Source organism: Mobula hypostoma, chromosome 1 (assembly GCF_963921235.1).
Source record: "Mobula hypostoma chromosome 1, sMobHyp1.1, whole genome shotgun sequence".
Taxonomy (NCBI): Eukaryota; Metazoa; Chordata; class Chondrichthyes; order Myliobatiformes; family Myliobatidae; genus Mobula; species Mobula hypostoma.
In genome coordinates, this window is record NC_086097.1 from 134,060,866 (window position 1) to 134,087,607 (window position 26,742).

Genomic DNA, 26,742 nt, shown 5'->3' on the forward strand with positions numbered 1-26,742 from the left:
AAACGCTTGTGCCTCCAACGGCAATCAAGAAGCTAGACGCCGTCCAGATGAAGCAGCCTGTTTGCTTGTCTACCCATCCACCACCCTAAGTATGCATTTTCATCAGTGCCGACGCCCTGTAACTGCAGTGTGCACCATCTATAAAATGCACTGCAGTTACTCTCAAGGACTTCATCAACAGCACCTTCTGAAACTCTACCATCTTGAAGGACAACATCTATGCCAACATTGTAAAGTGTGGATTCCCCTCAACATCATGCACCAGTTTGACCTGGAAGTCTGTCACTGGGTCTACACCGTGGGACGCCTTGCCCAGATATATTGCGGCAGCACCTCCATCAGAAGGCCTGCTTTGTTTCAAGGCAGAGGTTCAGCATCAGTGTCTCAACGGCAGTTAAAAATGTTCAATGAACTCTGGCCTGACCGGCAACGCACACATTTCAGGAATGACTGAAGAAAAATTCAGCAAACTTCTCCTTTTTTCAGTCAAAACGTTTGATCATAACCTTCTTAATTCTTGGACTATTTTCAAGCAATACTTTTACCCTCTCAGATTGATGTGTTTGGACATGCAAGCACAGCAAATTACTTCCATCCGTACTTTGCACATTTCTGGCCTACGCGCTAAACAAAAGGCACGGAGGCACCACAGGTGTAAAAAAAAGATTTATAAAGGTGACCTCAGAAACGAGAGATTTAACCTATCAGGGAAAACTAGATATACTGAGAAGCAAACAGAGAGAGCTTCTCAAGACTACTGAAGGGTTCAACGAAGCAGATGCAAACAAGATATTTCCACATATGGGGGATTAGATTCTGGAATGATAAGTATAAAGAGAATCACTAATGAATCCAACAGGGAATTTAAGAGATACAACTTCAACCAGGGTACAGGAAGAATGCAGAGCTCACTACTGCAGCATGTTCTCCAGGTGAAAGCAGGAATTTGTTAAAGGAAAGCAGAACAAGCACATGAGCGAAGACGTAGAAGGATGTGGCGAGAGGCGTGAAAGTGGCTTGAACGGAGTGCGTGCACCAGCGTGGAGCAATGGGCTGAAAGGTCAACTTGCAATGTTACCAGTATGTAACTTCACAGTTGCTGCCTGGTTGCAGCATTTTTGTGTTTAGTATAATACAAAAAATCCAGCAAATGTGTGATACAAGTGATATCATACTGTGACAACCATAAAGGGCTGAATTGGATCAGATTGCTGTGTTAATTTGTGGTCACATAGAACATAGAACGTAGAATAGTACAGCACAGTACAGGCCCTTCGGCCCACAATGTTGTGCCGACCCTCAAACCCTCCCTCCCATATAACCCTCCACCTTAAATTCCTCCATATACCTGTCTGGTAGTCTCTTAAACTTCACGAGTGTGTCTGCCTCCACCACTGACTCAGGCAGTGCATTCCACACACCAACCACTCTCTAAGTGAAAAACCTTCCTCTAATATCCCCCTTGAACTTCCCACCCATTACCTTAAAGCCATGTCCCCTTGTATTGAGCAGTGGTGCCCGAGGGAAGAGGCGCTGGCTATCCACTCTATCTATTCCTCTTATTATCTTGTACACCTCTATCATGTCTCCTCTCATCCTCTTTCTCTCCGAAGAGTAAAGCCCTAGCTCCCTTTATCTCTGATCATAATGCATACTCTCTAAACCAGGTAGCATCTTGGTAAATCTCCTCTGTACCCTTTCCAATGCTTCCACATCCTTCCTATAGTGAGGCGACCAGAACTGGACACAGTACTCCAAGTGTGACCTAACCAGAGTTTTATAGAGCTGCATACATTTTGCAGAAAGCTTCATGGGTTTCTCAGATTTAATTTAGATGCTCCTGGGCAGCTGGGCCTATGTTGCAGCATAGGGTATCAAACAGCTGGAGGAACTCAGTGGGGTGAGCAGCCTCAGTGGAGAGAAATTATCGACGTTTGAGGCTGAGGTCCTACACTGGGTTCTTGACATGAAGCATCCGCAATTCATTTTCCCCCACAGATGCTGCTCAACCCACTGAGTTTGTCCAGCTGTTTGTTATATTGCTCCAGATTCCAGCATCCGTAGTCTCTTATGTCTCCACTTTATGCTGAGGTGTGGTTTCCTCAGGAGCAGATTGTCCCTGTTTGAGCAGTCAGCCTCAGCGTGTAACTGAAAACAAGTTATTGATCAAATGATGTTTCTATGAGTGATCTGGCCCTATTTATTAATCTCCATCCACACAGACACTCATTCCAACTGGGCGCTCACTGAAGAGTGCCCTCGGACAGTAACCTTGTGAAACTGGATAGTCTCCCACCACCCACTCAGAGGCAGTGTGGACTCATCCAAGACCTCAAATTAATAGGAAGTAATCCAGATTTTCCTGATGTGTAAGAATTCAAGGACCTGTGAAGGCCCTTCACCAAATAGGGCACTGAAGAAATAATCACCTTGTTCCCCTTGGTAACAAACTAGGCATTACATCTTGTCTGAGGACTCTCAGCCTCTGAGAGAATTGTATTGCAACACAAGCCCACAGGTCATGAAGTAGAGAGAGGAATTAACCAACATTGAGTCTGAATAACCTTGAATATTAAAGACCTTCTGAAATATCGCTCGTTTGCTTGTAGAATGTGTTCCAAATGAGCTATTTATCCTCTTCGTTGATCAATGTACTTCGCATTTAATTGCTTCGTCCAACTCGTTACTGTCAGTGTTGGTGTTCCAGAAAAGCCCTTCCCCACCCCTCCTCATCCCACCCCATCAGCACAAGCTTCAATGCCTTTCTCTCTCATGCTGCTCTTCAATGTATCCAGGCTCACCGCAGACCAAGCCAAATATCAACAAGATAGAGACTAGGGTTACCTTGCTGCATCTGGTGCCAGAGAACCAACATACCCTCACATGAGCACACATGCAGTTGGACATGGGCACATGATTAATACTTGCTGGTGAAAGCTCCAGTTAAAAGGAGGAATTCTGCTGAGATAAAAGATTGCTTCTTTTGTGAGAAACCCTGCTTATATTTGTTCAATGAAAGTGAAATGAGAAAATAAATGTGCATTAGCAGCTCATTCTGGTAATACTTATTTTTCACAAGGTGCAGATGTGAAAGTACTGTTGCTACTTACACCCCAGGGTATTAGAGTATTAAAAATTCTGAAGTAAATTGTTCATCATGGTATATGTGCACACTTGACGTATGCCAAGTAATGCTTGGTGTGTGCCAAACTCTGGTACGTGCTGTGCTTTGTAATTTAACAGGGAAGTTATGTGGTAGAAATGAGATAATTTGCTTTCCTCTTACCTGTGGTTTTCCTGCTTCTAGCCGGTTAATCAGTGAAGGAAGGATCTTTAGAGTCTTTCAGAATTATCAATGCATCACTTGGGGGAACAAAAAATTCTTGGATGATTTCTGCAAATGAATCATATAAGCTAACAAGTTTTTTAAAACATGAATGCTCAGGGCTATTTCACTTAAAATAGTGTAAATCATCAATTATAGGCATGGGATAGGTCCTGTACTATTGTTATTAGATCTTAACCACATCCAGCCATCTCCCTAAGACTAGTAGGATCCCATACACATCAGCCTTTGAGTCCTCATAAATAAATCTGACACCTCACCGGGTGTAGATTTCCACTTCCAGTGAAACTATCAATTCATTTAGAAACGTTTTCTTGGTGATGATGCCACATATTGTAAAAGAAAGCAGACTTTCTGCCAACAAGAACAAGGTGTGGGAGCAAGAAAGCCATTTAGCTTGCACCTCCATTCAACAAGGTGCCATTCAACATCCACTGCCTTCAGTTCATCCAGGCCCCACAACCTCTCGATTTTTCAGTATACTCAATAGTCAAAAACCAACAGCCGTCTGGGGTACTCACAACCCTCTCCTTCACAAGTCAGTGCTTGCTTCATCCATTACAGTCCTCCCCATTTCTTAAATCCCATATCAGAGGAAGCAGCCCCTCAGCGTTGACTTCATCAAGCTCAAGGGGGTTTCCCGTAGATGCCCAACAGGAAAGTTCCACTCATCTGTAACATACAAGTAGTTCTGTTTTCAGCTGGAGTGATGATGGAAAGCTAAACATTGCACCATGCATGTGCTATTTACTGCTTTGCTGTTTCTAGATCCATGGTGCCTACCTGTCACACTTACATTCTGGGTTGATCAAAAGGAACAAATGGGTAATACCCAATGACTAACAAAATATCCAAATGACTATTCGACCTAGTGCTGTTACTCTGCTTGGTTTCATTTTAATTATTTTTCTTTTTTTTAAAACATCTCTCCATTGTCTTTCTCCCTTTTCTCCACCTTCCCTCAGCATTGGCCTAGATCACCCTCTCTAATAACCTGAATGTTTCTGAAGAGAATCGTCCCATCAAAGGCAGTTCTGCCTTCTGCGACCAAAGCTTCAGCCTCTGAAAACGACTCCCAAAACCTTCCCCACTTCTCCACCCTCATTTAAGATTCTGCACAGAATTCCTCTGTAACTATGACCTAAAATTACTTTGAATAGCACAACATTAAGTCTTTCTTTTGACTTTGTTAAAACTTCAGCGAACAGGAGAAAACTATCTCCTTTTAACTGGATTAATACCTTACCAACAAGTATTAATCATGTGCCGATGTCCAACTGCATGTGTGCTCGTGTGAGCGTATGTTGGTTTGGGGCAAAGTATGTTTGTGCTCCCTTTTGAAATACCAACCCAACACTTCAGAGGTTTTACAATCCATACCCAAGAGGTTGGGTGGAGGAAGAAGGGAGTGCCTTAATTGAACATCTCAATATACAACGGCATATCCAGCAATGGATTGACTCATCAATATCAGAATCGTGTTTATTATCACTGATATACGCCATGCAGCAGCAACACAATCCAAGACATAAATAAATGACTATAAGTTACTATAAGAAATATAAAAAATAAATATGTAGTGCAAAAAATAAGCTAGTTCTTATGGGTTCATAGTCCATTCAGAAATCTGATGGCAGAGAGGAAGAGGCTGTTCTAAACATGTTGAGTGTGTCTCTTCAGTCCCTTGTACCTCCTCCCTGATGGCAGCAATGAGGGTCTTTAATAATGGTGCCTATTGAAGATGTCTTAGATAGTGGGGAGGCCCATGGTGGAATTGGCTGAAGACTTTGTCAGCTTGGACTATGCATTCATGTGTCCAGAGTGGGACTTGAATCCTCAACTCCCCAACTCCAACTAAGATTCCATTAAGGGATATCATGAAATAATTTTGACCAAGGTTCAGTCCCCCACTAGAGAATTTACTTAATATGTTGCATCATGCATTAAATCAAAGATTAAGTATGTTACTTCAATAGCATAAATCGCAGGCCTAAAAATAATGCTTCTGAAGGTCTACCGAGGATTATTCTTTGAAAACGTAAGGAGAAAACATAAGCAGATGAATATATAAAAGTAGTTTACTTAATTGGAGCTGCATAAATATAAGTTTTAAAAGGCTGAGATCAATAGGAATTATTAGGAATGGTGCTTTGCAGAAGATATTTTATATAGAGCACATCCTGTGAGCATCAGACACCATTTACTGCTGTCATTTTGCTGAAGTGTGATGCTATGCCTACCAGTACCCAGCAAAACAAAGGACAGCAGGATGTTGTAAATCAGTGACGTGAATGAAACTTTTCAGCATTAAAGCCAGCAAGCAGCACTGGCCCTTTCTGAAAAAAATACTAAATAGCCTTTTGATAAATGGGCCATTTCCTGGTGAGATGCTGGCGATTGTTAGTGTGTGTGTGTGTGTGTGTGTGTGCGCACGGCAGTCACCTCCTCGCTCGAGTTGGGCAGCAGAGGGAATTCAGAATCTATTTCCACAGCTGGGGGTGAGGACTGGACAACAGCACAAGGTCCAACTCCCTTCTCCACTGGTAAAATGGTATTCAGTGTAGGTCAGTGCTACTTTCATCGGCTGGGCACATACAAAAGCTAGGCACACACACATACACAGAAACAACATGCACACATACAATCACATACACACACACAAAAACACATGCCAGACACAAATGCACAAACACAAACACATAGCTATAAATACAGCTAGAAACATCGATGTGCATACAAATGAACACCCACATAGGAACATGAACCATAGTTCTAAAAATGTGCAAAATATGCGCACATCAATACAGAAACACACATACTTAGAAACATATAGAACCATGAGGATATTTGCATCAGATTCAAGGGTATGATGCACTTGCATGCATACACACACACACACACACACAGAATTGCATATATACCCTTAGATACAATGCTCATCACCTACAGATGCATACAGTTCATGTATATATCCATTAATACAGATGTATTTGCACACATACACATGCGTATACACACAAACACACACACACTCAGACACAAAGATACTCAAGCATACATAAAGCACACAGAGGCACACACTCAAACAAATGCATATTACAGGTACACTGGTCATCTCCTTGTGAAGGCAAAAACTTGCCTTGTTAACAACCTCAGATGATAGAGGAGTTTTTGAGCTGCTGTCTTGTACAGATTGTTCTAGACCTGGCCTCTGCGGGAATATATATCCGCCCTGAGCTGGGCAGTGGGCACATTTAATCAGCAGCTAATAACTATACAGGAGGAGCTGTTCTCATTCATAAATCAATGTGCAAAATAATTGCTAATACACTAGTTATCGATTAGCGTGCTGACGCTCATTTTGTGGCAATAGCAGAGGACTAACAAAGTGACAAGGGTAAAGTGTTATTTCTTTCACACACAGACAGCTGGGCTGGAAAAATGACTCCAGCAGGCAGTAATTCTTAATTGACACCTGTCAAGATAATGGCAGCAGTCACAGATGTTGCAGGGAAATTCATCCCAGGCCCGTTGATTTGTCAGCCTTAATTTTCTTTCAGCGCACCATTTGATCCCCTCTATCCTTTCCAAATGTGTGTAAATTGCTCCTACTTTTGCAACATTCCCAGGTTTTAATTTCTCCTTGTTGTAACTAAACCATCTCCCTCCATCAGCTCTTTGTACTGTATTGTTTGCTCCCAGAACTGGTCATAGCACCAAGCTGATGCCGTGGAAGAGGGTGTAGCGGGGGTGGGGGGGGGAGGTGTTGGAAGGCAATTAATAAGACATTAGAAAGTTTTATCAAAGGGTTCTCAACATCTAGACTTCTAGGGAAATCTTTCCCGATCTTGAGTGCAGACAGTGACAGGGGCGCTCAGTGCCTAAAAGGTTATTGGAAGCAGCAATCCTCGTTACAGTTACCATGCATCCCTTTGGGGCTATGGGGAGTACAATTAGAATGAAGACTTCTCTTTGGACTAGTATGGATACAATGAGCCAAAAGGCCTCCTTCATATTTTTCCATGACTAATGGCATATCTATTACCTCATTGTAAATTCAGAAGTGCAGATTTAAAAGCTGTGGGGTTGGGGGTTGGTTATATGGCAGAATTATTTAGGGGGATTTTTTAAATGGCTTGATTAGGATACAAATCTAAGATCTATAAAATAATAATGACCCCTACCTTATTGAGGCCAGGAGTCAACTCTCAGGCACATCCTCTTACTTACCCCTTGAAGAGGACCCACTCCAGACCATCAGAAAACTGTCTCCAACACCAGCACTGACCTCAGCAATTCTGAAGAACTCCCATCCACTGCCACCAAACTCATAGTTCCCCGACCTCACACTTCTCACTTCTGCCCCAACAAACCTGACTATCCGGGTAGGCCCATTGTCTTTGCCTGCTCCTGACCCCTGAACACATGTCCTCATACCTTGACTCCATTCTATCCCCCTTGGTTCAGTCCCTTCTCACCTACGTCCATGACACTTCTCATGCTCTTGATCTCCTCACTAACTTTCAATTCCCTGGCCCTGACCATCTCATTTTCAACATAGATGTCCGGTCCCTATACACTTCTATCCCCATCGAGAAGGCCTTAAAGCTGTCTGCTTCTTTCGCAATAAAAGAACCAACCAGTCCTCCTCCTTCATCACACTTTTCCATCTGGCAGAACTGGTCCTAACCCTCAACAATTTTTCTTTCAGCTCCTCCCACTTTTTCCAGACTCAAGGGGTCACCATGAGCACCCGCATGGGCCACAGCTTTTCATCAGCTACGTAGAACAGTGTCTGTTCCAAGCCTTCCTGGGTAACGCTCCCCAACTCTTCCTCTGCTACATTGACAACTGCATTGGTGCTGCTTCATGCACCCAGTCTGAACTTGTCAAATTTCATCAACTTTGCCTCCAACTTCTGCTCTGCCCTTAAATTCAATTGGTCAATTTCTAACACCTCCTTCTCCTTTCTGAACCTCTCTGTCTCCAACTCGGGAGACAATCTGTTGACCGACATCTTTTATAAACCTACCATTACTACGGCTATCTTGACTATCTCCTCCCACCCTGTCTCCTGTAAATATGCTATCAGACATGTCATTCTTCTTCAAAGGGTTCACTTCTTCCACCATTTACGCTGTCCTCACCCACATCTCCTCCATTTCCCAGATATCCATGATCACTCGATCTTCCAGCTGCCTTAACAGTGATAGTGGTCCTACCATCATATGAGCTTCCACATCCAACGCACCATTCTCCGCAACTTCCACCATCTCCAAAGGGATCCAATCACTAAACACATCTTTACCTCCTCACCCCCACCCCCAACTCTATGTTTTCTGTAGGGACCACTCCCTCCAGGATTCCTTTGTCCATTTGTTCCTCTTCACTAATCCCCCTTCCAGAACTTATCCCTGCTAAGGGCTAAAGTTTTACAATTGCCCATTCATTTCCTCCCTCATCTCCATACTGGGCCCCAAACATTCCTTCCGGGTGAGACAACACTTCACCTGTGAATCTGCTGGGGTCGTCTACTGTATCTAGTACTCCTGATGTGGCTCCTCTACATTGGTGAGACCTCCCATAAATCGGGGGCCACTTTGTCGAGAACCTTCGCTCCATCAGACACAAGTGGAGCTTCCTGGTGGCCAAACATTTTAATTCCAATTCCCATTCTCATTCCGACATGTCAGTCCTTGGCCTCCTCTTCTGCACCAATGAAGGCCACTTTCAGGATGGAGGAGCAATGCCTTATATTCTGTCTGGGTAGCCTCCAACCTGACGGCATGAATATTGATTTCTCCTTCCAGGTAAAAAAAATTCCCTCCCCTTCCCCTCTTCTTCTATCCCCCACTCTGGCATTTTGCCTCTTCTCACCTGCCTATCACTTCTCTCTCCTCCTTCCCTTTCTACTATGGTCCAATCTCCTCCCCTATCAGATTCCTTCCTCTCTAGCCCTTTACCTTTCCCACCTGCCTGGCTTCACCTATGATTTTCTAACTATTCTCCTTTCCCTTCCCCACCTTTTTATTCTGGCATCTTCCCCCTTACTTTCCATTCCTGGTGAAGCATCTCAGCTCAAAACGTCAACTGTTTATTCACCTCCATGGATGCTGCCTGACCCGCTGTGAACTCCCAGCATTTTGAGCATGTTGGCTGGGATTTCCAGCATCTGCAGAATTTCTTGTGTTAATAATAATGATCTGTCCAGAACAACTGCCATTCCAAAAACGTTTTGGAAGCATGACTTTGTTGTTGCTCTACATGAAATTTAATGGAATGGAGTATTTTCCTGTCTCCCAGTGGAATAATGATTCATATAAGTGTGAAAATCCCATGGACCACACGTCATTCAGAATGAATTGAAATTGTTGTAACAGAGGGTTAAATCTCAGACACAAAACATCATCGATTCACCCATAACAGGGGCCCATAAGAGGGCACCCTGTGCTATTTTAGAATTGGGACAACAACATTTAGGGTAACTTTTCCCCTTCAGTGTTTTTATTAACTAATTTTCTGGAACATGGGGGCCACTGACAAGACCAGCATTTGCTACCCATCACTAATTGCCTTGAATTAAGTGACTTGGTGGGTCATTTCAAATGGCATTGAAGAGTGAGCCACATAGATGGGTTTGGAAAGTATTTCAGGCAGTGTAACGCTGGCAAGTTCCTCCCCAATCTGATTTTTTTTTGTCATAGCTATAAACAGTTAACTTCATGTTAACTCCAAATTATTAACCAAATTTAGCTTCCACGCTTTTTTTTTTGAAGTCAGATTTCTGGATTTTTCGTACTGGCCTCTAGGTTATTAGTCCAGTAATTTAACCACTGCCACCACTCTATGATAACAGCTATAAGTCAGCAGTGGAAGGCATTTCCTTGCAATTCCTTTCCACATCATAAAAAGGATGCACACATATGATGCCCAGTTCAGTAAGTTGCTGGCATCCCATTCAGAAATGTGAATGATTATGGCCTGGAATAAGACTCAGTGCTTTCAAAATGCCTTTCTTTAACAAGGCATTGATGCTGGCTGGTCCCACTTACAACTTCATTAGGGGCCAATGCTAGCAAGTGACCATTATTCTTTCCAAGACTGGCCTAGCCTCCTTTAAATGAGCAGGTGCCCAGAACTTCAGGGCTCCATGATTTTTTGGCAAAAGTAATCACACTCTGAACTCCCTAAAATCAATATAGCATGTTCCACAGTTATAAACTCATGGCTTGGATAGCCAAAAATGGAAACTTCAGGAGGAATAATATTCCAGTTGAAGGGGTTAACCCAGTTAATTTCAGCAACCAAAATTATGAGCGGTTCCAATAACTGAACATTCATGCTGTGGGATTATTGGTGGAGGAATATATTTTGGTCCCAGGACCACTAGGGCACCCCCTCCTGATCTTCTTCAGAGCAAGAGATTGGAATATTTTGTGTCCACAGTAGAAGACAGACAAGGCTTCAGGGTAACATGTCAATCACACTGCAGAGTACTAACCTAGCTGCAGTCTGTTTTAAAAATGTATCCAAACTGATCACAGCGAATGCAAACGAGGAACTTCTTGTTTTCACAATGTACCAATTCTAACAACCTGACATTTGTGAAAGACAAGCTACAACATCAAGGACAAAGCTCCGCATCCTATCACAGCAAAGCTGCCGCAGTATCACAGCTCTCAGGAGGGAACAGTCAGGAACCCTTCTTAATCTGCCTACTCTTTCTGGTTGAAACCTCCTTGATTCTCATCAGATTGTCACACTTCTGTTATGTGACTGCATCAGATCAGTCTGCAGTATAGCTGTTCACTCTCACTGTCCAATAATTCCTGGAATGCTGATATCTTTCTGAGCTGAATGGAAGTTGAACAAATCTATAACATTTTTCCAGGTTACTTAATAATGTGCAATTACTGTATAAGACAAGAGTTCTTTTTATGAACCAATAAATGTGATAAATGAGTGCATCTAACGCTATTGATTATACATGTTTAAAAAACCCCACCTGATTCTGCTTCTTCCCATTTAAATTAATTGTGTTGTGTATTTAATATTTAAGTAATATTTGAGTACTCTTGTAAATATATTGCTTGATTAAGCATTCTTTTTTCCTTAAATAATTCAGTACAAGTTATATAGATATAAATTTGTGAATTACATATGCCATCATGCTACCACATGATATATGTGTGCCTCACTTAAAGTAAACACAAAGTTAGACCTGCATTTTTGGACTCCTCTGTCTTCCGTTTCAATTAGTTTAATGTTTTGAAGTTACAAAAAAAAAATTGCTGACCAGGTATTTTTAAAACAAACCCAAGACAGCTATTGACCTGATGAAGCTCCGTGAGATGTTCATGTTAAAAAAAAATGCAGCGAGAAACAGCGAGTAAAAAAAAAACACAGCACAGCACATGCATAAACAGTCTTTGGAAGGGAAGAGATGAGTGAGTTTTTAAAATAAAGACAGAAAACAGAAGAATTTATAGGTTTATAAAGAATAAGTACCGAGTAATAATAATTATGAAAAATCAGAAATGGCTGGCTACATTGGAATGATAGACATGTTTGATTACACATTAGATAACTGGATTTTTATACTGAGCAAATTCAACAGAATTTTCAAGCAAATAAAATAACCAATGAGAAACATATACCAATTTTGCTGAGAGCATTGGGTTTAAAGGCATATAGTTTGCTTCAAATTTTGACTGCTCGGACCAAACCAACAGAAATGAGCTTTGCTGACATTATCAAAGTGATGCAGGAATATTTAGAACCAAAGCCATTGTTCATTGCAGAATGCTGTAGGTTTCAAAAGCATAATCAAAAAGAAGAGAAATCCACTTCAGCCTACGTAGCTGAACTGAAGAGATTGTCAGTTTGGTAATGGACTTAATGACACACTAAGAGATCGCTTAATTTGTGGAATCTTACAAGATAGCATTCAAAAACGGCTCCTAGCTGAAATACAACATGCATTTAAAAGAACAGTTGAAATTGCTCTTTCAATGGAAAGTGTAGATAGAGATGCAATTGAGTTGCAATCAGGAATGAAAGTGAGCATAAACAAAACTGCAAAGTCCAAACAGAAACCAGCCTGGCTGAACAGATTGTGTTAATGTTGTGGCAAAGTCTCACATACACCAAAAAAATGCATGTTTAAAGGTGAAAATTGCAGAAAATGCAACAAAGTAGGACACATACAAAGGATTAATTGGGCAGACAAAAATAAGTGAAGAGAAAATGTGAAGCACAGAAAAGAGAAAAAGTCAAGCTGCAATTTCAAAACGAGCATTATTCTACATGCTGTTGATGAAAAATCTGATAATGATGAAAGTGACACAGGACTGAGTAACCTTGGGATATACAGTGTGAAAATTAACAATATGGTTTATGCCAGAAGTGAACGACAAATTAATTAAAATGGAATTAGACACTGGTTCAGCTGCTGCAGTCATATCACAAAATGAGTTTGAGAGGCATTTCAAAGATACTAAACCGAAGTCTGTAGATATCCAATTAAGAACTTATACTGGAGAAAAGATAACTCCTGTGGGAATGACATTCTTAAAAGTAGAATACAATTTTGGATTTTACCACATACAAGCTAAATTGAGCTTGTGATTAGTAAAAGCAGGAGGACCAGCACTGTGCGGGCATGATTGGCTGAGCCAACTACAACTTGATTGGAGATCCATCCATCATTTGCATGCCACATCTCCTACAATAAAGTCAACTGAAAGTGAACTAAGAAAGGTACAAGATGATGCCACAACTGTCTCCATGCCAAACATCATGAACCGTTGCCCCACAGAGGACAAGCAAGTGTTGGTGCCATCCTCTGTGCCTCTGGTTCGAAAGTACATTGGACCAAGGAACGACTATGCTGCTCAGGGGAACCATGAAAGTGACGAAAGCAGTGATCTGACTACGACAGTGTTTGTAAGGAACATATCTGAGAGACCTCCTGATCTGTTAATCAGGCTGTTACTTGCAAAATGTGGCTTGGTTTTAAGATGGGAGAGAGTCAAAGGAGTTTCTGGATAGTTGCAAGCATTTGGCTTTTGTGAGTATATAGAACCAGAATCTACTCTGCATGCATTTAGGTTATTGCATGAACATCAAGTAGATGCAAAGACCAAAGCCCAGCCGGATGAATGGAAGGCCAAAAAGAAAGGAGTCAACAGAGATACAAAAATAGAGGATTTATCAGATGATGTGAATGAGGAAACCAAAAGGGGAGACCAGATCATAAGGGGAGCAATAGAAGGATTAATAAGGGAATACTCCAGTGAACTAAATGTCCCTTCCCTAGATTAAGATACATGAACTAGAAGAAGCAAAAAAGAATAAGAAGAAAGTTGGCTACCAGTGTCAGAACCACTTCCTGCAGTCTCAGAGTCAACTCATACAACCAGCATGGAGGAGGCCCCAGTACCTGAGATTGTTTTCAAAACCACAAGTTTCACCTGCCAGGCAGAGTGATCCCCTTTGTCAGAAAAGATGTTATCACACAAGAGTAAGAAGCCCCCCACAGTGATTAAATCTTTAGGCCTGAATGGGACAATTTAAACTTTACTATGCTGGGGATGCCTTTATGGTAGTTATATTATATAGTATAGGAAAGGTACGTCGCATCCGGAGTTTCTTCGGTTAGTGGACGATTTCCCTCCATGCCTCTCTGACGTGTGTGGTGAGTGGCCAAGTGGTTAGGGTGTTGGACTAACGATCTGAAGGTCGTGGGTTTGAGCCTTGGCCGTGGCAGTGTGTGTCTCCTTGAGCGAGGCACTTAACCACACAATGCTCCAGTCTACCCAGCTGAGAATGGGTACCAGCAAAAATGCTGGGGGTTAACCTCATGATAGACTGGCATCCTATCCGGGGGTGGGGGGGAGGAGTCTCATACTCTCAGTCGCTTTACACCACGGAAACCGGCATAAGCACCGGCCTGATGAGCCACAAGGTTCGTGACAGACTTTAATTAATCTCTCTGACGTAGTGGGGAATCACGTACGAGGCAAGTTACAAAAGTGGTTTGCCATTGCCTTCTGCCGGGTGAGTTTCCAAAGAGATCACCAGCTCGTAACCCAGCACGGATGGAAAGCATGCAGGGGAGCCAGCTAGATTCGAACTCGGGACCTTTCATCCCGAGGTCCAACGCTGATGCCACTACGCCACCAGCCGGGTCATTATACTATACTACTTATATATTTGAGATGCATTCTATTGAGTTAGAGTTCATTGCTAAGCAGGGAGAAGTATTGTGTAGTTAATATTTAAGTAATATTTGACTAATCTTGAAAATATATTGTTTGATTAAGCATTTTTGTTTGTTTAAGTAATTCATTACAATTTATATGTATAAATACGTGAATTGCATATGTCATCGCGCTACTGCATGATACAAGCCTGTTTCGTCTGAAGTAAACACGAAGTTGGACCCGCATTCTCGGACTCCTGGGTCTTCCTTTGAATTAGTCTAATGTTTTGAAGTTACAAAACATTACACATCCGTCATTACAACTCTCTGCAGTTAATGTGAATAAGCAGAAAGAGTTTTACTGAAGCCTCTATGAAGTTGTATGTTTCTATCAAAAAGTTTCCTTTCAAGTCTCTCAGTAGCTGAGAGCCTCTCACACACTTCTAACCAAGCTCCAAGAGTGGTCGCTGCTGTAACATAGGAAAACCAGGCATCGTGTTCAATGATTCTTGAATGTTTGCAGTAAAATTGCATTCTTCCTACTGATAGTCTCAAGACAAAACTCGAGGGTTTGTCCCAGCACTGTCCTGAGTTACGTATCTGCACCCACTCCAAACGCCAACCTCTCCTACCCTCAAGAAACATCTCAGTTTCCTCAGGCTCCATGCTGACCCCAATGCACATGCAAGTATTGTTGCTATCCATGTTACTGTGACCAGAAGAAAATGGGAGCAGGACTGGACCACTCAGCCCCTCAAATCTGCCCTGCCATTCAGTGTGACCACGGCTGATCTGCTGTACGCCTCCATTCCTCTTCTGTGCCAGTTCCCCGATCCTTCAAAAGTCCACTGACATCCTCTTTAAATACCCCCAATAACTTGGCTTCTGAAATCCTTTACAATAGAGAACTGATCAATGGTTTGTGCATAGCAAGCTCCAAAAACCAATGACAGGTCAATCAGTTTGCACAGTTAGGCTTATAGAAAGATAAATATCAGTCAGAGCATCTGGGCAATTTCAGATGCTCTCGGGAACCCCAATCAACCACTCAACTCTCAACCAAGTTGTGCATTTAAGCCTTGAGACTAACTATCCAAGCCCAATACACCAACTTTTCAAACAAAATGTTGTTCAAACTTCAACTATTCACACTGAGATGAGGTCTCAACAGCACAGGAAACAGACGGACATATTACATCCTCATAGCTTCAGAAAGATGAAAGAACAGTAAAGCACACCCCGAGAAAAAAAGCTAATTGATAGATCCACAGATTAAACTGAAACAGAGTGCACACAATTTGTATCGTGACATTGTGGTTAAATTACCGGACTTGTGTCCAGTGGTCCAGAGATGCAAATTCAAATCCCACCACAGTAGCTGGGGAATTTATAACCCACTAATTAAGTCAATCTGGAATTTAAAAAAAATCATCTTTACTTTATTACTTTATTGTCGCCAAACAATTGATACTAGAGTGTACAATCATCACAGCAATATTTGATTCTGCGCTTCACGCTCCCTGGAGTACAAATCGATAGTAAATATAATAAAAATTTAAATTATAAATCATAAATAGAAAATAGAAAAGGGAAAGTAAGGTAATGCAAAAAAACCGAGAGGCAGGTCCAGATATTTGGAGGGTACAGCCCAGATCCGGGTCAGGATCTTGCACCACCATCTTCTTGGGTTGCAATGATAATAAAACAATTGCGTAACTGCGAAAATCCATCTAGTTCACTAATGTTCTCCAAGGAAGGAAATCTGCTGAGTTTATTAGTCTATCCTGTATGTGATATGCTCATGGTGATGTGACTCTTAACTGTCCTCTGAAATGTGCACTGAGTTTCAGGACAGTTACGGATGGACAATATATAAAGGCTTTGCTGGCAATGTCTGCAGGCCATTATAGAACAGAACAGAACCGATTTTAAAGTACTGTAGTATATAAATATATTAAGTGCAGAGAGAAAAAGAAGAAAAGCTTGCATCACAATGGTGGTTTGCATAATAGATCATCTTAAAACATTTCACAGATAATTAAATACTTCTTTGAAGTATGGGAAACACAGCAGTCAATTTGCACACAGCAAGCTCCCTCTAACAGCAAGGTGATAGTGATGAATTAACCTGTTTCAGCAGAACTCAGGTGAGGGAAAAATATTAGAGCCATGAGGTATTGAATACAGTCGTCCATTTTACACTTGAGTGCACTAAGGAATAAAACTATAACGTTTGTTCTCATAGAGCCATTGAGCACCACAGCACAGATAAAGGCCCTTTAGCCCATCTAATGTATCCCAAACTGTTACTCTGCCGAGTCCCACCAACCCACAGCTGGACCGTATCCCTCCATAGCCTTTTCATCCACGTACTTATCCAAACTTTGCTTAAATGCTGCAATTGAACCCACATCCACCACTTCCGCTGGCTGCTCATTCCACACTTGCACCACCATCTCGGTGAAGAAATTCCCATTAAGTCCCCTTTAAATATTTTACCTTTCACCCTTAACCTATGACCTCAAGCACCATCTTAGTACGTATAACTGAAGCTAAATTGTATTTAAAGTGAAAACGGTTTAGTGGGAGTTCAAGGACATTAGTAGAATACAGCTGAAGTTCAAAACTCTGGGCATTTCCTTACATTGAGTGTACTACTAACATAAGCATACACAGAGATCACACACACGCATAAAACTGCTTCCCCTTATACCACCAGCAGACATATACAGTGTTAGAGCAAAAATGTATGTTGGTAGATTGAAGATTCAGTGGAAAGAAAATCTTATTCACACAGTCATGAAAATATGGAATCTGTTGGCTGGAAGACTGGAAGAGAGATAAGTGCCCGCATGATGCACTGTACCCTGCTCAGGCGGGTTATGGAGTCAGCGATTGGACTTAGTCTCAATTGCTCTTTTTTTATAGGCAGCGGGGAAGTAAAGTGCCAAATTACCTCCCCGTGTGCAGTAAATCTCTTCCTTTCTACACCTTGTTCAATTGGGTTTAGTATTCACACCTGAACAGGACCTAATATTCCAAATCGTTTACAGATATGAACAGGTGGATTAATTCCTGGCCTCTCAGGTCATTTCACACAGTGACTGCCTACCAGCTGAGATACCAAATGTTGACGCCTTGCTGGGATTTTCAAGTAAAATGCAAAGGCTTCTCTTACAGTGGCTGCTGCAGCCCAGCACCCGGGAGTAAATCCACTCATTCCACAGTTTCAGTTATTTCTCCTTGCGGAATAGTGAGAGAGAATGAGAAATAAGCCATCCAACCCCTCAAGACATTTCCGCCATTGACCATATCTGATATGTTTTGCCATGTCGTCCACTTGTCTCGAACTACCTGCTAACTAAAATGTTTTAGTTTGTGGGGAAATGGACGGCCAGAATACCACTACCTTCTGAATGAACAAATTCTGTCTTTTCAATGGCTTTGCTCCAATTTTGTTCAGCCCCTTCTCTCTTGTTCTAGACACACATATCAAGGGAAACAGTTTTCTTCTCTCTGTGCTGTCTTCTCCTTAAGCACCACATTTTGATCACCTTTTTAGTCTTCAACATGTGCACAAACCCTAACAAGGCGTTAAGAGGGGATTGGTAATTTAAAGCAAATGTTTCACACACACACACACACACACACACACACACATGCCAACTAAATTAACTTCATTCCGGTACACACTGCCGGCACATTCTGTCACGTGAACATTATATTGACACCTAGAACAACCTGGATGAATACAGCCACCAAGCATTACACACAGCAGCGAAATGCAATGTAGTAACATTTACAGTAGCTGTTCCTTCATTTGTTCATCGCGCCAGGTTTAAAATCCTAATAATAACTTTAAATTAAACTAACAGATTTTAATAAATCCCTGTCCGGTGAGGATGTGGAACTCATTCCCAAATGGAGTAGTTGAGGCTGTGCATTGAAAAAAGTGGAGTAAACACAGGAGAGAAGAGAATAGGCAGAGATGATGATGAGGGAGTGGAGATGAGGGAAGAAGCTTGTGTGGGATGTGAACAGCACCATGGACTATCGGGGACCACAAGCTGCGGACTCTATGTAATACCGAAAATGTTTATTAAAACGAACTTGATGTCAGATTAAAAGGGAGGAAAACTGCAGTAACCTCTCAGATTAGACAAAAAGAAGCAACATAGATGGAATGTTTTAGTCTGGCCTCAGAGTTATTTTAGCAGCAGAATTACTGAGGTGATTAAAGCAGCATTGTCATGATTAGTCAGGTAGTAAAGTCCATTTGTCACCTGCACCAGTAAATTGAGTTAATACTGCACTACGGGCTATAGGGACTGTATAATATCAACTTGATCACATCAAAATGACTGCCAACCTGACACCTTACTAAATTTATCAGCATTAATCATTGAACCTGTCACAAATCCATCAAGTTTACAGATAATTAGATGCTTTGTAATGAAACGGGAGAAACATCCCCATTCTCTCCATTTATTTTTGCAAGTGATAATTCCAAGGTCTCCTGGTTTATGAAGAACCATTTTCTCCTTTCCTTACACCCATGCAGAAGCAATGGAAATGTTCCCCTTTCCTGAGTCCTCATCTTGAATTCCCCTCCATCCGAACAGTTGGCCCACATCTTTAGGGCCCAAATAATCTCGTTAAGACTCTCTGGATACTGGTCTGGGGGGAAAAATGTCAAGTTGGTGCAGCTGGACAAGGCAAGGGATATCCTAATGAACCCAAGATTCAAATATGCAATGTGCTTAAAGTGCTACTACAAAAGATATTTTTGCATCTTTTCAGCTAATTTCCTATCTGTTTAAACAGCAGATGACTTAGTCATCAACTCCTTTGCAATTGCAAACCTGCATTTTGATTAAGCATGCCAAATGTCATGTACAGCAAAGAACTGAAACACTAAAGCCTGCCAACTTTTGATTGGCCATTAAAACCAATGATGTATGTGCCTGTCAAAAGACAGACAATTAAATCAATATTGGAAAAAGTCGCCTTGACGGCTTGTTTCTATGTAAGAGCTGTCAGGACGAATTACCATGCACCATCACGCTTGAATCAAATGTCCAGGACCGCTTATATAAAATATTTGTTGTTCAAAGTTGCAAATATCCGATAACCCACGAATTAAATCGAAACGTACAATGTCATCCAGACTCACCCACCCGCAGTTGTAAATCTCATCCCAGTAAAAGGTACAATTAGAACACGCACAATGGAGAATTGTTTCGGTGGTGCATTTTTTAAAGTAAAAAGGAATATCAAGTTAATTATTTTGTACTTGAATGGGGCGGGAGAGCGGAATGAGAGAATGAAGAGAGCCTTAAAACTTGTAAGGGTCGATAGGGAAATGTGACGGAAAGGGATGAAGGCAAACTTGTGGGGTTGAGGGTAAAATAATGATAAGTGTTGTGGCTTAGTGTGCACCACGTCAGGAACATGTGGGTTGCTATGGTGAGTGATTTATTGATGTTATCAGGAATGAATAGATCAAAGGATGCCTGGATGACAGAGGATCAATCACATGTCAAATCAAGGATAGGAATCGTCTATTAGGGATAGAAAGAGTGGGAAAAAAAACTAGGTCCCGTTGACCACACAAAAAAAATCTTGCAGTTGAAAAAAAACTTGCCCTCTTCATTTGCTTTCATTTTAAAGACATACATTTAAACAATAGGGTAAAAAACTTACAGCATTCCCCGACAGGTCCATACTGCATATACCTCTTATCGATAGGGTGACTTGTTACTTTAAAACATCATTGTTTGGTTTTTTTTGGAAATTTTCACTTCCTTATTTTTAAAAAGAAAAAGAAACATAATATTGTCTTTTTTTGTTCTAGTGCGAATGTCCAGACTTTCAGTGCTTCAATGCTATATTGTGTAAAACGAAAAAAAAACGAGCTGCACTCCTGATTGGAAGGGGGGGGGGGAAGCGTGTCTCTGGGTCGGGGAGGGGTGGGGGTACACAAACAGGTGAGGGGCTCTGGTGGAGATGCAGTCAGCAGATCGTCGACGCAGCACAGGGGGAGATTGCATGATCAGGACAGCGTCTGACAGACAGCTGACAAACCACGCCACTCACACGGGGAAATAGTGTACCCATCTGCATAACATACACACAAATGCAATATAGAGAGGGGGTGGGAGGATGGTTAGTGTTAGTGAGGGGAAATAGCCCTAAAAATTAATCACTATCTCCGTATCTTGCATTGGGCACAGGATTTGGATGAAATGCAAAATAAAGTCCTCTCTCTTTCTCTCTCTCTCTCTCTCTCTCTCTCTCTCTCTCTCTCTCTCTCTGGCGATCTTACCTGCCGACCGTCGCGGCGCCTGCTGTTTTCTTCTCGGCATGGCTCTGACCGCTTCTGACGCCGGTTGGGACTTTCCAGAGTTTTGACTTTAATTTTCGGTGTTTTCATGCAGACCAATAAAAGGCAGGAGGCGAAAAAGTAGCAATTTTTTTGGGTGTGGTGGTAGGTGAGGGTGTGTGTGTGTGTGTGTGTGTGTGTGTGTTGGGGAGGGTGCAGTAGGGAGATGTGGTGGTAGGGAGAAAAAGGGGATGGGAGAGGAAAAGTTACAGCTCTTGAAAGAGGGAAGGAGGCGTGGGTCTGGTGTGGTGTCCTCACTCTGCTGAGGCTTTGTAGCGTGGATATCGATAAAAAGCGGCGGCCGCTCGGAAGAGCTCCTCAGTGACAGCAGAGAGGAGTGAGAGTGAGAAGGATTCCAGCCACCGCTTCATGTGCATGAGACAGACACACACACTACAGTTACTTCGCACCTCAGGTCCCTCTCTCACTCTCTCTGCGCCCACTTACAGCACTTCAATCAATGCAGCCAAGACATCACACACAGTTGAGTGAGAGAGCTGTGAACTATTTCTGCACCATCAGTATTATTATTTTTTTTGTGAAGGGGGCGGAGGCGGTGGGGAGAAAAACTCTCTGTTGGGCTGTGGGGAAATCCACCATGCAAGACAGTCTCAGCGGATCCACAGAGCCATCGAGCAGTGCCCAGGGATAATCTCCTCTTCACCTACAGACACCAGCGCACTGCAATGTTCTCAATGATCTCCTTTGCTCAGGGAAGTATTAACGCAGCGCAACAACATTTTAAAAGGTTTCTGTTTGCGATCCAAATCTAATTGGCGTTTGTCTGCGAGGTACACTGGTAAACCGTAGCTGCTTTTTTCTCTCTCTCTACCCGGTGAAATTGTTTGCAATTCCTGGATGAGGATTCAGCCGCTTGGACAGCCAGTAAGATTTGATTGTTAAGGTTTTCCCCAACCTTTAAATCTTAAAATCCCCCGTGGCGTTTCTACATTTATAGGACCTCAATATTCCAAACTTATATGCTGAATGAAACAAAATAAAACTACGTAAGACTGCAGCTCTGCTGGCCTTGGGATATTTCTGTCGGCGGTCTCTATAAGAGGTTATTTGCCAAGCGGGATGTTGTAATGTGAACTTTCCAACTAATTGTCAATTAAGTCTCCAATTGAACAAAAGTCTTCTTCTTTCAAGTTAATACTGTTTCTTCAAACATATGCCCGCTATTTTGGGTTATAGTTGTGAAGAGTACATGGATTTCGCATTTTTCCCTCTTCTACTTTTGGTTGGCTGAAACTCGGCTCCAGATTGATTCGTTACACCTTTAAGGAAGTGGATGCTTCGTACGGGAAGAGGAGGTCCTCCCGCTCTCTCTTTCTCTGCCGCGTTCTTCCTTGCACTGATCTTACTCAGAAATATTACTCCATACAATCGTATTTTGCACTACCGCCCACCTCTCTTTGTACCGAGTTTGTGCCGTAAAACCAACGACAGAGAATATTTTTTCGAATACAAGTTCCTCTTCTCCTCATATAAAGAATGCAGCTGGTCAAATCCAAGCAATAATAATTGAAATCCCCAGTGCGTGCATTAACTGTTGTGGCACTTTGCTTAACTTTATTCCTTGTTTTTGCTCCCTGTTGGTCGCTCGGTGACCTGTTTAGGGTTGGTAGGGAGGAGGGGGTGTTGTTACGCTGGCTGCTTCGCCCGACTCCACGTTACAAGTCTGGGGTTGGGCTGCCTTCCAGCGACCACTGCTCACCGCTGTCGAGTCGCCGGGTCCCTCTCGCGCCGTCTCCCGGAGTCCAACGCTTCGTCTGTCAGCGGCACCATGAGAAAACGGGCAACGGAATACGCTGAGCCCGAACTTCAGAGAAGCGGTTCGCGTTCAACGCGCCAACCCCCCGCACACGCAGAATTACCGCTCCGCAATCGGTGAGTGCATCTCCAGAATTTTAGCTCGACTGCAAATTTAAAAGTAAAACTTCCGCTGGAAACGGTCGGTCGAACGTTTTTTTTTACAACATAGCGATCTGCTGATGATCCTGGGTTCTGAGTCACAAATCCTCTTGAATTTGGTTTTTAAAAAAGGAAATAAAAAGGGGAGTGGGGGGATTGGAAAAATAATGTCCGACCCACTTGCACTTGAATGTTAGAAGTGCGTGTGGAGGTGATACGTATAGAACAACTCCAGGTTCCGCCCTGACATCTGTGCACTCATCCGTCCGTCATAACCCGTCCATCTATCTGTCAGTCTGTCTGTATGCCTTTTGAGTGCCTGTGCGTCAGTTCCAAGCGCGGTTACGTGTGGGCTGTAGACTGACACAGATACACTCACACTGACTGACTGACGGACTAACTGGGGGCAGTACTGTACATCGAAAGAGAGAGAGAGAGAGGGAGATAGTGCCACAGAACTCCACGCAGTGAAAAAAAAATCTCTTAATAACTCCCAACATTGCGGATGTTTTATTACAACGTGTAAGTTAGTCCCTGTAAGCAATAGCTTTGCCTTTTTTAATTTTACACTTTTGTACTTATCCCACACGGGAAAATAGTGTTGCTGGATTTGGATATTATATTGTAGATTAAGATATCCAAATCAGGAGCGGGGTTAGTCATTACTCATAATGGAATGTACTTCTTTTACAAAGCAAAGCTTGGGAATTTTAACCGTTTTCGTCACTCTTGTGGCGCTACAGAATTGCAACATCTTACGTTTGAACATTAGGGTATACCTCGGCAGAATCAGGAATAAAATAACCCCTGGTTCAGATGGCACTGCACTCCCAATCCCCTCACCCCCTGCCACCACTTCTCCTCCTTGCTCCCTCTCCATATATTCCATTTTTTTGTGCAATGTATCGGGAGTCACAACTTTATTAACGCACCTCCAGTTCCCTGGAAATGTGGCGCATGTCAGTGTCGAGTATAGTTGGAGACCCGTCCGGTATTTTAGCGTTCCATTCGCAGTTCAATTTAGAAAGCGTGCACTGTGTTATGAAGTGGAATTCTGATGTCCAAATACCGAATAGTGCCCTCAGCGAAGAATGGGTCACTTTACACGCGTTTTCTAAACTGGATTCTCAAGTGCCCCTCAGTAGGTGAGCGAACCGCAATTAGAACTGTTGGACCACACAGGATTTTAACATTTGATAGACAAGTTAGCCACTGCTGATAAACGAAACATAAGGACATACAATTCAGGTCGTCTTGAAGAACAGAAGGACGCACACACAAAGATGGCCTTTTTCCCACCTACGTCCTTTCCTGAATAAAATAGAATTGAATTATGTAATTTCTACTTCACCAGCGTTCGATATACACCAGATAGTTTGGCTATAGAGGCGTTCCTGCCCTGGTAAATTGTTCTGGTAAATCCCTGCCTTGATCGATTGTGGATATTCCACAATCTGTTTTTAGAGAATCCTTATGCGATAACCTGCCGTTCAAACTCCTAAAGACGCCCTCGACGTTCTATTCACCTTACTTATTCTTAAAAAGGGGGAAAAATCAGATTCCTGATGCCACATGAATGAATATATGTTCTCTTTTTTGTTGGTTTACCTATGAGGGAGCCTGGGAGATTTAATATTCCTTTCTCGTTATCATGAACAGTTAATGAGGGTAGGGTAGTCGTTAAATATTTTACAACGCGTGGGAATGTATGTTTAAAAGAAAAAGGCATGTTGACAATAATCCAAAATACGATTTCGATTTTTTTTAAATTCACCAAAATTTCATCTGAACTGCACCCTCATTTATACACAGCACCTTGCGGGTTTGGGTAAACTTACTGAACCATTTTCTCCATGTTTAGTTCGGTCGTAAATTCAATTTGGTTAGGATTGTGGCAGAATAAGATATTACAAACGTATGTTTTAAGGAAATCATTTGAAGGCTTCATTGGTGGGGTGATTCCTAATCATCATTCGATATAAATTGTATATTTTTTTATTTCTTTAAAATATAGCTTCCAGGATTCTGCATTCAGGCACGACACTTATAATTTTAAATTTGAGACTTTCTCAGGATTAACCTCGCAATACGCGGTCTCGGTTTTTGCAAACTCGTTGCGCTTTTTTTTTGGAGTCGCAGTCTTAAATCGAGATTCTGTGTCAGAACATCTGGAGTGTTTGTACCTGCTGCAGCCCGATAGGAGGATGTAACTCAAACAGCGGGATGCCCTGACTAGCGGCGGAGTAGATCATTTTAGTCAGTGCTATTGCAGATTACACGCGCAGGTAACATTGTTCGCGTGACTTGTGGGACGATCGCGGCGACTACGAAACCAGGTTGTACACGTTAGTTAGGCGTCAGCCAGAAGCTATCTTGTCCTTTTTGACCACGTCAAAATTAGAGAGATTGCCTGCCGGTGAATTCTGCGGGAAAATCTCGACCTTAAATAAATAAACATTCTAGGAAGATGAAACAATATGTGGAAATACGTTTTTAAAGAAAAGAGAAACAAATAGGGGTGTTTTGGAGCAAGATTTTAAAACCGGAAAGGCTCTCTTCTGTCTGACCTGTGTTAAAGTGATGGCGACTAGCTTTGATACCTTGATCATGTCAAGAGCGAGCGATAAACGCTGGTTATTGGAAGGTTATTCAACCCAACAAAATGCGACTGTTCTTTGTAAACCTCCACAAGCAGAGAGAGAGAGAGAGAGAGAGAGAGAGGGAGAGAGGGAGGGAGAGTGAGTGAGAGAGAGGGGGAGAGAGAGAGAGAGAATAACTAATCAAAAGGCGCAGACATTTGAAATCTATAGAGAGTGAATCAAATTGTCTTGGTACAAGAAGCATTAAGAGAAGAGGGTTGATTTAAGTAAAAAGGTCTCTCAAAACTACCAAGGAAACTCTCACTTCACACTTAAACACAGGGAGAGAAAAACTTTCACAGAATTTCAGCAGTCTTAAACATAAATGAAACTAGTTTTATTCCTGTCATTGAAGACCTTTATAAATGTGTTTACTTACGCATCTAATTCAAACTCAAACTGCAAAAAATAGCCTGCATTCCATATGGAGTTCACGGAATCCAACTCGAACTGGAACTCTTGAAGTCAGTTTTATTTATTTCTTTAATACCATTATTTATTGGGAGGAAAGGTGTTCTTTTAATAATTCAGTGGGTTTCAGATGAACTAGTTAGTTTGTGACCATCGTACTGTTAATATCCAAATGATTCCAATCCTTAATGTTATTCTTGAAATATTTTAAATTGTATCCAAACCCGGGCTACGTACAGAAGAGGATTCAGAGTTCTTAGAATAACATTCAGAGCTTTTAATCTTGTTAAGATTTTAACGTTTTGATTTAGAAATGTATATAAAGATATGATGCGGTTTAATTCCTTCATAGAAAACTAAATAAATGAACCTTAGTTTAAGAATTAAACCAAAAATGTTTCGAAGTTTTAGCTATTGCGTTAAAACTCAACACACTAAATAATAAACTCCTGGAGAACGGGATATTAAATGTGTTTTTTTTTTAAATAACGGCACAATAGGTTTGTAATTGTATGTCAGTGAACAATTCGATCCCGGACACAGAATTTCCTTGACAAAATCACTCCATTCACATACATTCAAACGTCCACGGAAACGATTTTCTGCCAAGTTCTGATACAAACTCAGATCAGATAAAGCACAGAAATGGGTCTTTGTCCGACACAGTTTCACAATCAACATACGCAGAGGGGACTTTTATCTCATTTCGGCGAAAACTTCCACCGCTGTGCTTAAGGGGTTACCTGCCACACAGTGAAATTAGAATGGTTCCAGTGAATGGCCACTGTCGTACTTAACATTCATTCCATTATTCCGAAACACACAACGCACGAAGATCAAATAA

General features: G+C 42.0%; 1 protein-coding gene, 1 long non-coding RNA gene and 1 pseudogene across 2 annotated transcripts in view; 2 read left to right on the forward strand and 1 right to left on the reverse strand.

The window, feature by feature from the left end:
* The window catches only part of tshz1 (teashirt zinc finger homeobox 1), a 250,400-nt gene extending 228,988 nt beyond the window's left edge, over positions 1-21,412 (reverse strand). The window contains exon 1 of the mRNA XM_063055995.1: positions 20,875-21,412. Within this exon, the coding sequence (XP_062912065.1) occupies positions 20,875-20,914 (40 nt within the window). The 5' untranslated portion in view covers positions 20,915-21,412. The remainder of the gene's footprint in view (positions 1-20,874) is intronic.
* On the forward strand, positions 13,026-13,834 carry LOC134356644 (RNA-binding protein 25-like; annotated as a pseudogene).
* A 19-nt stretch (positions 21,413-21,431) lies between the features above and the next one.
* LOC134350587 (uncharacterized) overlaps positions 21,432-26,742 on the forward strand; it is a 50,977-nt gene continuing 45,666 nt past the window's right edge. The window contains exon 1 of the long non-coding RNA XR_010018939.1: positions 21,432-22,824. This is a non-coding gene — a long non-coding RNA (uncharacterized LOC134350587). The remainder of the gene's footprint in view (positions 22,825-26,742) is intronic.